Below are 14,561 nucleotides of genomic sequence, written 5' to 3'. Positions count from 1 at the left end.
TAAATGTATGTTAGTATGCTAATACATAAAAGTATAAAGTAAACATCACTAATAAATAAATATTAAACGATTAAAAGTATTGAACGCAGCATTATTCTGTCTTTGTTGCCTCTTTCATAGTGAAGTGAAACACTGCTGGTAACTTGAAGGCAACAACTTCTTTGAAAGTTCTTTTTAAAGGTTTAGCATTGCTTTAAGTGCAGAAAGAAGCCACACAGGAAAACGCCCCTGCTCATTGCTTTTACATTTGTCACGTGCTGACACAGTCAGCAGCACGGCATCATGGAGGTCAGAGCTATGTGCATCAAATTATGTAAGTACCACGTCTATTTCCACATAAAAACTAAACTTCAGTAGTTATGAGATGCTATGATACCTTTGTCAGCAGCTGTGGGAGCCAACAAGAGTTTTTTTGTAAACTCTATTTTCTTTTTTGTCTCCTTAGTGATCCTGCTGTGTACACATTACCAGGAAGTTGGTGTGTATCATACATTTGCTTGTTGATATGAACGATGTTTACTATTTTCTGCTTCGGGGAGCAGACAATGTATAAAAAGTATGGAAAATATATGTTCTGTGGTGTTTCTAGTGAACCTGCACATTTGGTACATGTAATCAGTCGGAGTCATGAGTCACTTCTTCAGTTAATTTGCTTTCATTTACTCAAGTGTTATTTTTTTCATTGTTTAACCACAGCAGTTTTGGTACAAGTCTAAACTGTACCTTTCTCTTTTTTTCTTTTTCACAGATGCAGTTTCTCTTCGTATCGCTCCAAACAGATTGCAGTTCTTTGAATATGAATCAGTGATATTTTACTGTGAGGATGCTGTTTATTGGGAAGTTGTGCATAATTCCAAAGGGAAAATAAACTCATGCAGTCACAACAACCAGGGAAAAGCAGGATCATTGTGCATAATAAAAAGTGTGTATCCAGATGACGGTGGAGAGCGCTGGTGTGAGACTAAAGGAGCAAACAGAAGTGACAGCATCAACATTACTGTTACTGGTAAGTTTGCACTGGGACAACATTTTGTTTCAAACTTAGTTTAAATAAATTTCACAGCAACTAAATCTCAGATTCTTGTCATTCAGCTGGATCTGTGGTCCTGGAGAGTCCTGCTGTTCCTGTGATGCAAGGTGAAGCTGTGACTCTTCGCTGCAGAAACAAAACTGCTTCCTCCAACTTCACCTCTAATTTTTATAAAGATGGAGCTCATGTTCACAGCAGCTCCACAGGAGACATGATAATCCACAGAGTTTCAAAGTCAGATGAGGGACTTTACACATGCAACATCTCAGGAGGTGGACAGTCACTGGAGAGCTGGCTCAGTGTCACAGGTAAGACCCTGAAGAGGTCATATCTTTTTTTCTTTCTTTTTTAATGGCAGTACTATTACAACTGCATCACTTTGTAATTCTAAGCTAAGTCATGTGGAGGAACCGTGTATGGTATCTTTTGTGTTACATTTTAATATAAGGTTGGTGCAGACGTGTGATGTAATTGAAATGTAGACACATTTTCAATCATTGATTTTTAAGCAAAGCCGTTGTATCTTTTTGTGTTTTAGAAATATTATGAAATATAAAAAAATTAATATTATGAAATGTGCAAAATATACCTTCTGATATTATCAAATGTGAAGTAAGGTTTGTGGGTTTTTTTTTTTTCAGTTTTGAATGCAGATATGTCAAATTTTAAACAGTGTTGCACTATAAAGAAGTATAAATGAAAATTTAGGGTTGTTTATGTTCCCCTGTTTATGTTTTAACTCTTTAACATTCAACAGCTCATTCAGAAAGTCTCAACAAGATGCCATGTGCCACATCTTGGATCATTGCCACTATTTCATTGAGTGCTCTGTTGTTGGTGGTGGGACTGCATCACTTTGGTAAATGTCGCCAGGGCGGAGGTAAAAAAAAAAAGAAAAAGAAAAACATTTCACATAATTTTGTGTTCATGGGTTTTGGTTTGCTACAAGCAATGCAGTTCTGTTCATTCAGAAGTATATTATTTTAAGCACTAGAAAGACGGAATCACTGCAGTGTAACAATTGCTACATAGAAAATGTGCTAATTTAAAGTTTATTCAAAAAAAAGTTTTTTGTTTTTTTTTGTTGTTTATTTTTTTGTTTTTCCCCTCTTCTACTGCAGTGTCACTCTGTCAGTCAACAAAGGTAGATGATTCTCGCTCATTCGAGGATCAAACAGGTAAGAAAACAAACACTGTTTCAATATTATTGTAATAGTAATAGTAAAACACTGGTTTAATATCTAGAATAAAACTGAAATTTCCTATTAGAGGTTTGTATTAAGGAATTAAAGTGACTTAAGCTAAATTCACATGGGGCAACCTAAATGATTTAGAAATAGTCGTTGCATGTTCTTTTTTCCCCCAGTTTCAACAGAAGCCAGTACAGTGAATGCAGTGAAAGAAACACATGCTGTTGTAAGAAAAAACAAAGGTAATTTATGCTGTATCTTTTGTTTGTTTTCTTTTCTATGCTTGTGTTTTCTCTCTTAATATTTATTTTCTTGTGTGGTAATGTCTGGATCTAATTTATTTATTAATTCATTTTGGACAATATCTATTTTTTTATGGCTATATAATGATACATTTTTGTTTACTTTCTTCTGTTTCAGCATCACTCTGTCTGTCAGCAAAGGAATATAGTTTGATCGAGGATCAAACAGGTCAGAACACACAATGTTTTTAGTATTATTGTATAAAGAAATAAAAACTTACTCAGTGAAACCAATTCAGGGATTACCACCACAGCGGGCAGCAACCTATTAAATGTACAGTCACCTGAACAACAGAAGTACTGAACTCTCAGTGTACCCAGCTTCTCCTGAAATGCTGTAAAATCCTGCAGAAAGCCGTATGTTACAGTGTCCTTTCCCACCAACTAATCCAACTCACCACCAGGTGGTGATCAGTTGAGAGCTCAGCTCTTTCTCTCATTACCCACGTTTCCAGACAATACAGACCCAAATCTGATCATGACTGAAAAATTGATCATGAGTCTCGACCTGGATCTGCAAATTATGAAATCCCTTATGCTAGAGCATGGTGTTTTTTTATGGGCAAACTGTGATTTGCACAGAAGTTCATGAACAAAACACCACTCTGGTTCAGAGTGAGTCACAGTCATGCCTCTCCAGATCTCATTGCCCACACAAGAACTGATGTCTGTCAGTAGGACAATAGAATTGCCAGGTGGAGAAGCAACTTCAAGAAGGTACTGAAACAACAAGACACCCTCTGATAATCAGTAAGGCAGAAGGATAAAAAGAATACTCTGCTCTCCACATTGACTTTCACTGAAGACAACTACATAGTGGAACAGAGGAACAGAGCCAAGCACATCTTTCAGGAGACTGGTTACAAACCCCAAACTGTGCATTGGCACACTAGTTCAGGCTCTTTCACCACCAGAGAGTTAAAATTCCATAGCCCCTTAACCATGGACCACCAGGGGCACTGCCCTTTATCGCCTCCCAACATAAATTACACCCGATCCCTAAGACATCTCCTACAGGTGGTGTGCCATTTGGGCTAATACATTTTCTTCTCATCAAAGTGGAACTGCCAGGCAAATAGAAAGCAGAAACGCCATTAGAGATTCACCTTTTTTGTTAGCCCTGTTAGCAGCACCTTGCATATAGCGAAATAAATGTTTTATGAAATAAACATTTTGGCTAACAACTGATTTAATTCCATCTGTTGCTGAAGCAGAACCGGGACCCATCACAAGAATGCCCTCAACATGTATCAACCAACCTGTATCAGCAGATCCCTTCTATTCTATAATATCATAGGTAAGATTGGCAATAATAGTTCCTGATTTGTCACATTCAGATAATGCGCAATGGTCAGTAAATACTAATAAACATAGATAACGAATCTATCTATCTATCTATCTATCTATCTATCTATCTATCTATCTATCTATCTATATATACATACACACACACACACACACACACAGTGGAATCCCGACTTATGAAATTAATTAGTTCCCGAAGGTCTTTCCTAAGTTTTCGTAATGGGCTGAAATATTGCCGTTAAGTGCCTTCGTAACTTGAATTTTTTGATATATGGGAAATTCGTAAGCTGGGATTCCACTGTATATCTTTGTGAGGTTTCATCCTTTCAGAAGTCATGTGTAAAATGATCCTATCATAATACAAATGCAGAATTAATGCTTGACCCACCAGAGACAATAAGAACGCTAATGTTTCAGGTCAAATATATTCATTCTGTTTTTAAGCCTAAAGTTGAACATTGGTGTGTAATATGCACCAAAGCAATTTCTTTCCATCATTAAAAGTAAAGAAAGAAAATAAATGTATAAAATATTCTTTTTTGTCATTTCTGTGTGTCCTACAGGTTGCTGAGAGAGCTGAATAAAGACATAATTTCAACTAACAGAGAGTAAAAACAACCCAGAATTATACTGTATTGTTTTTTTTGTAACTGAAGAAGTTGTACACATTGTACACTGAGTTTGGTTTGCATGTCTATAAACTGTTATAGCTTGTGTGCATTCAGTTAAATAGACCCATGTGGTTCAAAGTACGTAGAACGTTCAGTTACCAAGACAGACACTGTTCTGCTTTTCTCTACGTTTACATCTAATTAAAGCTAACTTGTGGCTTCTGCTTTCTCTTTTCACATATGTATGGTTGCAGCTCACAGGCACTCACTGTGGTGAACTGCTAATCTGAGTGTTGCGTTGCCTTTTCCAAAACAGCTGCGTGGTCAAGAGTAAAATATGATTTTGTAGTTTGATATAAAGCATATCTTTAATTAAAGTGTGGTTTAGTACACAGACAGAATAAGTTGTAGCTTGTTTTGTCTTCCAGAACTGTGATAACCTCAGCTGTTCAATAAAGCCAAAGGTGAGACTATCTGCATGGCCAGTGTTAGACTGTGTCTGAAAACAAAATTTAGAAGCTGAAAGAGAGTTAATGAAACCATGAAAAGCCAAGAAAGGAATTTGATTTTGATGGTGGAAGGTGGTGCTCAGTGCCTCTGGGCCTGATCTTAAGTAATTACAGTAAACATTTGACAATCTGTTACTGTTAATTTACTTTTAGTTACTCTTAATTATTACATCACAATTTTCCACCCCCACATCATGATTGATTTTCACATGAAAAAAAGGAAATGGCTCACAAAAGACCAGATTGGGTCATAATGAAAAAGCTTATATTTGACACATTGATGCTGTAGACAAGGGGAGTTAACAGAACACAAAGTGACATTACAGAGATGCATTTCTTTAAAGTAGCAGCAGAAAATGAGAATATGTAAGTGAATTTAAAGGGTATCCAAAATGTGCCTGAGTAAATTTGCGATGTTTGCCGTGCTTAAAAAAACGCTTCCATTTCCATCATTTCAGTGCCAGTCTGCTACAATGACCAATATATTAACGGCCCTGTCATACTTTCCCTGTTGGTAGATGAGATGTTTTAAAATAGGTTTTTAATTTTTTTACAAATAATTTTTATTTGTAAATGTGGGGGTGGGATGCTAAGTAATTTGTCGTGTGCAAACTGGAATGGCTGGTTTAAAAAAACTAAAACTTTTTAAAAATATATAAATTAGACTGGATTATATTTTAAATGTATCAGTATTAAGAAGCTAACATGAACATGTGGGTGGTTTATGTTCCTTCTCTCATATTGTTTTTTTTTTTTTCTTTTTATTCAAACCGTCATTTAGATATATTAGATAGAGATTCTCAAAATGTGGACTTCTGGTCTGGGTCTGCCTATTCTGGCTGTCAAATGGTGGAGCAAAGACACCAATCGTTTGACAGCCAAGAAAGATAATGCGCAATGGTTACCATCATTCATTCACAGTCAACTTCCAGACAATATTGACCAGTGCATCTCACGCTGCTGGGCTGTCTGTATGAGAATGTTCCCTTTGAACAAGAATCCAGTATTTTTAAAAGATTTTGCTTCCAGTTGCCCACAATTTGAAGCAAATCAACATCCCAGCCATTGTTATCTAAACATGAATGACCATCATCCACCTCTAAAAGCCACATTGTTTCAGAACATGGGTGCAACCTCGGGCCCTCACTAACACTACCATATGTGGGTTTGCACTAGTACAGTTAGCATTACTGGAAACATCTGCCATGTCAATGCAACAGCCTGGAATGGTGCTGCCTATCACTCTTTCTCGGACAGCTTCCACTGTGATGGTTACTGGATCCTACTCAGGTGGGTTGGTTCTGTTCTCATATTGTTCCCCTGCCACTAAGAGAACACCTTGGATGGTTCAGTAGAGAGAGAGTTTATTCCCCCGGCTTCTATCTATATGGTTAGCTAAGGGTGTGAGTCTTTTCTTGGCTGTTTCTAAGACCTTAGGTTTAGACAGCTTTCTGTATTTCTTGTTGTTCTGCAGCTCTCATAGTTGTATTTGCAGTCTTACAAGCTGTAAAAATCCAAAACTACAGTATTGTAGCATCCCTCTGACAGAAGACAGAGACGATTGGTATTGTGTTTACTGGCTGTTTATTAATACCAGTAACACAGGCTACTGTAGACCATAGCCAATGCCAAAACAACAGGAAAACTAACTTGTAAACCAGTCTGTTACAGTATATTAGACAATGCCTCCAAGATATAAGTATGAAACTGTTTGCTTGATCCACCAGAAACAATTACCACCTGACCTCAGAAATGTCCATGCCAAAAGGTTGATTCTGTCCATTTTAACCCACTTTGGCACATCAGTATGAACAAACAGCATGTAAGATCGCTGATTACAGGAACCACCTGAGATTCAGCCTCAGATGCAGACAAAATGTCAGGGTTCCTGTGTCGTTGACCCCGTGTTTTCAGTTTAGTCATGTTCTACCTTTAGTTTCCATATATACACGTCCTGTTTTATTATGTCAGCCCTTTGTCAGTCTCTGTGCATTATGTTCTAGTTTCCTTCTGTTCACAGTCTTCTCATTGATGTTGTCATTGCCGTGAGTTCAGTTCAGTCAGCCATCTCCTGCTGTCTTCATTCGTAAATTACAATAAACACCCTTAACCCTCACCACTAGTCCTGCGTTTGGGTCCCTCTTCTCCACATCCACACAGCAACCCCTGACACAAAAGAGGATTACTCATAAAAGTCTAAAGGGCCTTGGTATGATCACCATAACCAGAATTAGCCTTTTGGAATTTATTCACCTGGATGACTGAACATGCATCATGACAAAAATTGAAACTGCTCTATGAAGTGAGTAGTGGTATGTAATATGCATCAAAATAATGGTTTCTACCCTTTTTAAACTTTTATTCTCCAATTCCTGCAACCTTACAGGTTACAAAGAGACTGAAGACAGTCACATCTGAGAGAGTGACCCAGATAACCTTTTACATATTGTTTGTGTAACTGAACAAGCTGTGCATTTTCAGCTTCAGTGTGCATCTCTATAAGTTGATATAGCTTGTATATGTTCCATTGGGCACAGCTGGATGCCAGATCCACATCATAGTGAACACATATAAAATTCGAATGTTAACAAAAGCAGCCATCTGTCAGTTTATAGGCTGAACTTAAAACAACTTGTTCCATATGCTTTGTCCTACTACAAGTGTATGAATGCTGTTACAAGAAAAGAGCTTTAAAAAGGACTCACTGAGGTTGTCCACTAATCAGAAACATCAACTTTGTGGTCAACAGTGAAATATACCTGCATAGTCTGAGCATATCTCTGATTAAAGTGAGGTTTCGTACACATGTGCTTGAAAAAAAATGATTTTCTTACTTTACCCCTTTGTTGCTGTAAGTAATGACAAACCTTTTTGTACCTCACAACCCACACGAAAATATGTGCTCTGTGTTTGAGGGTCAAAAGCTTTGTCCATCAGTATAACTGGGCTGAAATATTGAAGGGTAGATGTAGTAGCGCAGAGGGTTTGGCAGCATGCATACACATCACATTTGATAATGGTTATAAGGATATTCTCTGGGCCACAGGAAGTCCAAACATAATGTCCTCGCCTAGATTTTAGAATCAGTACGATGGAATAGAATAGAATAGAATAGAATAAACCTTTATTATCCCACAAATGAGAAATTTTGGTGTTACACAGTTCTTATAGCAAAGGGAAGGAAGACACAAAGTGGTCCTGTATACATAAGCAACTAAAGTCCGTATATACAGGTAACAATGTACAGAAATGTATATAGAAAAATTGCACAGAGATAACTAGAAAATGCGCAGGGCTGCATATAAAATGTACAATGAACAAACAAGCTGGTGAGTACGATGACCATGTTAAACTGTGTTATACAGTCTGACAGCTGCTGGTAAGAATGAACTGCGGTAGCGCTCCTTCCTACACTGTGGGTGTAAAAGTCTACTGGTGAACGAGCTGCTCAGTGCTCGTGGGAGGTGTTGTCCATGATGGATGTTAACATCCTCTCCTCCCCAACCTGCTCGATGGACTTCAGCAGACAGTCCAGGACAGAGCTGGCCCTCCTGACCAGTTTGTCAAGTTTCTCCCTGCCCCTCTCTGCCATTCCACCACTCCAGCAGACCACAGCATAAAAGATAGCAGACGCCACCACGGTGTCGTAAAACGTCCTCAGGAGTGTCCTGTTCACCCCGAAGGATCTCAGCTGCAGTAATAGTAAAATGATCAAGTACAGGCGGGGAGATGTTTTTGTGCCTGTCTTTCTGATTCCAGGAGGGAGCAGAGACAAGGCGAGGTCGGATGGATGAAGAGGATTCTTATGCAGACATCAGGATGGGTTCTGGAAGAAGACAGACATAATAGTGACTTGTTATTGTCGCAGTATAAAAACTGTACGGCCCGATCGGGGTTACCCACTCTGTGATGACAGATGGCTGCACTCACAGGGAGGTCCAGTGCTGTAACTTGTAATTTCAACTGCTGGTCATATTTCCTTCTGAAAACATTGGAACAAAAATACTAAATACTAATAAAAAAACAAATACATTTCTGAAATCAAGGACTGAACATATTTCAATTGTGTAAATCTCCATATATATTTATTTATCTACTTTTTAAATGTTCTTTTCTGTCTTTCTGGGCAAGTGTTTCTCACTTGAAACACAAATATAACTCACTCAGCTTGTTCTGTTGTTCCTTTGTTAAATTAATAGAAGAACACATAGCATGGCCTTTATAAACATCTGCGAAGTACCCACAGTACTGCTGCTTCTCTATCAGCAGACTCTGTGGGAGGTTTGTAAACACGTGTGACTTACCTTGCACTGAAATATGTGTCTTCACTATCGCACATTAGGTTTTTTGATAATCTTTTTATGTTTTTTTTCCCCATCTTCTTCTGGGAGCAGCAGCCCAGACAGAAAAGCCCAGACCTCCCTCTCCCCAGCCACCTCCTCCAACTTGTCCAGGGGAATGCCAAGGTGTTCCCAGGCTAGCTGAGAGATATAATCTCTCCAGCCTGTCCTAGGCCTGCCCCGGGGCCTCCTCCGGGTGGGACATGCCCAAAACACCTCACCAACGAGGCGCCCAGGAGACATCTGATTTCGAGGTGCTGTTTCTGATTCCCACCGCTTCACACTCGGCAGCGAATCGTTCCAGTGCGAGCTGGAGGCCACCACCTATATGAAGCAAAAAGAACCACATCGTCCACGAAAAGCAGAGATGACATTCTGAGACCACCCAAGTAAAAGCCTTCCACCACCTAGAAATTCTGTCCAAAAATATTACGAACAGAATCAGTGACAAAGGACAGCCCTGGCAGAGAAAATAAAGACTTCCCACATCAAAAATTGGGGATGAACTGTTTGATTATAAGATAAGATAAGATAAGATAAGATAGAACTTTATTAATCCCTCGGGTGGGTTCCTCTGGGAAATTCGACTTCCAAAAAGCACAGCAACGACCGAAGTTACAGTTACAGAATTGTTATATATATATATATATATATATATATATATATATATATATATACACACACACACACACACACACACATATATAAATACAGAGACAAATATAAATAAAATATACAAAGGGGATAAATAGAATAAATAGGAATAAAAAATAAAAATACAAGTGAATTGCACATTTCAAGTATTGAGTCTATTGCACTGTTGACTATTTACAAAAAGTATTGCACAAGGTATTGTACAGTGAAGTGAAGAGGCACTACAGCTTAGTTGTTCCCCCCTCCTTTGTCCTCCTGTTTCCCCTCCCTCTCCCCTCCAGAGAGGAGTTAAACAGTCTGATGGCGTGTGGGACAAAGGAGTTTTTAAGTCTGTTAGTTCTTGTCTTGGGGAGAAGCAACCTGTCACTGAACAGACTCTTCTGATTGTTTATGGCCGTGTGCAGAGGATGCCCAGCATTGTTCATAATGTCCATCAGTTTCTTTAATGTCCTTTTCTCTGCCACTGTCACCAGAGTGTCCAGCTTCATGCCGACCACAGAGCTAGCCCTCCTGATCAGTTTCTCCAGCCTGGATGAGTCCTTCTTTGCTGTGCTGCTCCCCCAGCACACCACAGCATAGAAAAGTACTCCAGCAACCACCGACTGGTAAAACATCCTCAGGAGCTTCCTGCAGATGTTAAAAGACCTCAGCCTCCTGAGGAAGTACAGTCGGCTTTGGGCTTTTTTATACAGGTGCTCTGTGTTGCATGACCAGTCCAGTTTATTGTCCACCCACAGCCCGAGGTACTTGTACTTATGCCCGCTCAAGAGTGAGTTGGGAAGTTTTAGTGTTCAATTTTTAATTTTTAACTACGCTACTATGCTAATATTGCCCAACCATTTAGTTGTTGTGTGAATGAAATAACTCAGTGTACTGATGTTAGGATTAGAGTGAATAATGTGAATCATCAGTGTTTTAAGGAAGAATATGAAGATGAACGTTAACTATCTAAAAATAGTAATTAAAACAGCACCAGGCTGTCTTTCTGTCAGGTGACTTACCACAACAGCAGCTCTGCTAAAAACTATTTAGAGCTGTTTCAAATATGCCACAAAGGAAGAGTCTGTTGGTCAGTCTGCAGGAAGACATCATGGAGATCAGAGCTCTCTGCATCAGACTGTGTGAGCACTGTCTTTATCGCTACATTAAAGTTAAACTATAAAGACTTTCTCAGAGTCAACAATGTTGTGATTTGAATGTTTCATGTAGGGGAAACATGTGATGACACCTTGGAAATGTACAAAGATTTTAGCTGTACGAGTCAAAAAAGTGTGAAGTCACATATATGTTTTTTTTTATTTGAGTCTCTTGTTTTTCTCTTTTCAGTGATGACCATCATGGTCCTGCTGTCTGCACATGCTCGGAAAGTTTGTGAGTTTAATTAATTTGCTCACTAATATGAACGTTAGCTTTTTTTGTTTGAAAGAGAAAATTATTTAGAAAAAGTCAAGTTGATTGATTTTGGCTATTTTTGTGATTTTCTGAATCTTTTTTAGTGAGAAAGTTATGATAAACATGTTTTCTTTGTGTATCTAAATATGAACTATTTTTATTTTCCATGTTGTTGTTCCAGTAACGAGCAGAAGTTTGCTAACTCAACGATAAACTGAAACTCTTTTTTTTTTCTCGTTTTCCTAAATGCAGTTTCTCTTCGTGTCGTTCCAAACAAGTTGCAGTTCTTTGAATATGAAACTGTCAGTTTTTACTGCGAGGGAGTATTTCATGGAAACATAGTACACAAGGTAAAAGGGAAAACATCCCAGTGTAACAACGGTGGTAACAAAACAGCACAAGGATCGTTGTGCCTTATGACAAGTCTTTATTTGGACGATGGTGGAGAGCACTGGTGTGAGATTGAAGGAGGGAGGAAAAGCAACAGTGTCAACATCTCTGTCACTGGTAAGTTTGAATGAAGACAAAATTATTTTATGATTGTTTTAAATGACTTTCATAGCGAATAAAGGTCATCTCATGTCACTCAGCTGGTTCTGTGATCCTGGAGAGTCCTGCTGTTCCTGTGATGGAGGACAAAGATGTGACGCTGCGCTGCAGAAACAAGATGATTTCCTCCAATATTGCAGCTGATTTCTATAAATATGGGCATCACATAGGGAACAGCTCAACAGGAAACATGACCATCCACAGAGTTTACAAGGCAGATGAAGGACTTTACAAGTGCAAGATCTCAGGAGGTGGAGAATCACCAGAGAGCTGGCTGTCTGTCTCCCTGCCATGTGTCACAGGTGAGAAACAGCAATGTTTCAAAGTAAGATTAGTAAGACACGTGTGATATAAATTATTACTTTTCCCCACACTTTAAGAAAAACTGCTGAGTCTATTTATTGGTACCATTTTTGAACTATTCTGAAGTATTTCCACAAGATTGCTCATTTAAATTAATAAAACAGGTTCCACTGGTCAGTCACTTTCACACTAAGGAGTTTAAAGTCAAGTGTATTCAGATTTATATTTCATTCATAAAGGCAGTAACAGTAACAGAGATCATAGAAAAGTGACAAAAGTTTCCCAGTTACTCGTTCAGACCTTTAAATCAATAAGCCACTAAATAAATACCGGTCGTTGTTTTCAGTTGACGTAAGCAGAGAAGAAGATGCTTTCTTAGAAACTCAGTATGAGGAGAGAGGTTACTTTTGGTGATACAGTGGGGCAAAAAAGTATTTAGTCAGCCACTGATTGTGCAAGTTCCCCCACCTAAAATGATGACAGAGGTCAGTAATTTGCACCAGAGGTACACTTCAACTGTGAGAGACAGAATGTGAAAAAAAAATCCATGAATCCACATGGTAGGATTTGTAAAGAATTTATTCGTAAATCAGGGTGGAAAATAAGTATTTGGTCAATAATAAAAATACAACTCAATACTTTGTAACATAACCTTTGTTGGCAATAACAGAGATCAAACATTTACTATAGGTCTTTACCAGGTTTGCACACACAGTAGCTGGTATTTTGGCCCATTCCTCCATGCAGATCTTCTCGAGAGCAGTGATGTTTTGGGGCTGTCGCCGAGCAACACGGACTTTCAACTCCCGCCACAGATTTTCTATGGGGTTGAGGTCTGGAGACTGGCTAGGCCACTCCAGGACTTTCAAATGCTTCTTATGGAGCCACTCCTTTGTTGCCCGGGCGGTGTGTTTTGGATCATTGTCATGTTGGAAGACCCAACCTCATTTCATCTTCAAAGTTCTCACTGATGGAAGGAGGTTTTGGCTCAAAATCTCACGATACATGGCCCCATTCATTCTGTCCTTAACACGGATCAGTCGTCCTGTCCCCTTGGCAGAAAAACAGCCCCATAGCATGATGTTTCCACCCACATGCTTCACAGTAGGTATGGTGTTCTTGGGATGCAACTCAGTATTCTTCTTCCTCCAAACACGACGAGTTGAGTTTATACCAAAAAGTTCTACTTTGGTTTCATCTGACCACATGACATTCTCCCAATCCTCTGCTGTATCATCCATGTGCTCTCTGGCAAACTTCAGACGGGCCTGGACATGCACTGGCTTCAGCAGCGGAACACGTCTGGCACTGCGGGATTTGATTCCCTGCCGTTGTAGTGTGTTACTGATGGTGACCTTTGTTACTTTGGTCCCAGCTCTCTGCAGGTCATTCACCAGGTCCCCCCGTGTGGTTCTGGGATCTTTGCTCACCGTTCTCATGATCATTTTGACCCCACGGGATGAGATCTTGCGTGGAGCCCCAGATCAAGGGAGATTATCAGTGGTCTTGTATGTCTCCCATTTTCTGATGATTGCTCCCACAGTTGATTTCTTCACACCAAGCTGCTTGCCTATTGTAGATTCACTCTTCCCAGTCTGGTGCAGGTCTACAATACTTTTCCTGGTGTCCTTCGAAAGCTCTTTGGTCTTGGCCATGGCGGAGTTTGGAGTCTGACTGTTTGAGGCTGTGGACAGGTGTCTTTTATACAGATGATGAGTTCAAACAGGTGCCATTCATACAGGTAACGAGTGGGGGACAGAAAAGCTTCTTACAGAAGACGTTACAGGTCTGTGAGAGCCAGAGATTTTCCATGTTTGAGGTGACCAAATACTTATTTTCCACCCTAATTTACGAATAAATTCTTTACAAATCCTACCATGTGGATTCATGGATTTTTTTTTCACATTCTGTCTCTCACAGTTGAAGTGTACCTCTGGTGCAAATTACTGACCTCTGTCATCATTTTAGGTGGGGGAACTTGCACAATCGGTGGCTGACTAAATACTTTTTTGCCCCACTGTATATAGAGATATGAAGGTGAATAATCACATAATAAATAATTAACCAAGGTGATGAAGGAAAGCTCTTTAACAAAAATGTTGTATGTGATAATATTTTAATCACAAATTAGATTTTTTTTTCTTTTAAATCTGTTAAACAGACTTAATCTCAGCTGTGTCTCACACATGTAACCATCTCTGCACAGAGACTCAGAGAGACCACCCTGCCTGCCATATTTACCTCATCTCACGGACTGTTTTCACTGTGGTGATGGTGGTGCTGCTGCTGCTGCTGGTGGGACTTCTTCACTTTGGGAAAGCTACAACAGCTAACAATTCACCCAGGTGTAAATGCGACAGTAATTATGACAAATAA

General features: G+C 39.2%; 1 protein-coding gene across 1 annotated transcript; it reads left to right on the top strand.

Annotated features, from left to right (window-relative positions):
• The first annotated feature begins 287 nt into the window (after positions 1 to 287).
• LOC146579069 (uncharacterized) lies at positions 288 to 14,561 on the top strand. Its single transcript, XM_085267899.1, has 14 exons — positions 288 to 313; positions 446 to 478; positions 749 to 1,006; positions 1,093 to 1,338; positions 1,788 to 1,910; positions 2,152 to 2,208; positions 2,397 to 2,462; positions 2,641 to 2,691; positions 3,737 to 3,815; positions 10,998 to 11,062; positions 11,268 to 11,312; positions 11,586 to 11,840; positions 11,924 to 12,184; positions 14,392 to 14,561. Exons 1-14 carry the CDS (start codon positions 298 to 300, stop codon positions 14,559 to 14,561), a joined length of 1,725 nt encoding a protein of 574 aa, XP_085124025.1. The 5' UTR covers positions 288 to 297.

This window comes from Mchenga conophoros, linkage group LG3 (assembly GCF_057382185.1).
Source record: "Mchenga conophoros isolate Kocher_MC1m ecotype Shallow Benthic linkage group LG3, M_conophoros_male_GT1.1, whole genome shotgun sequence".
NCBI lineage: Eukaryota > Metazoa > Chordata > Actinopteri > Cichliformes > Cichlidae > Mchenga > Mchenga conophoros.
The sequence above is the reverse complement of the archived record's forward strand: the minus strand, read 5'-3'. Positions and strand labels throughout refer to the sequence as shown.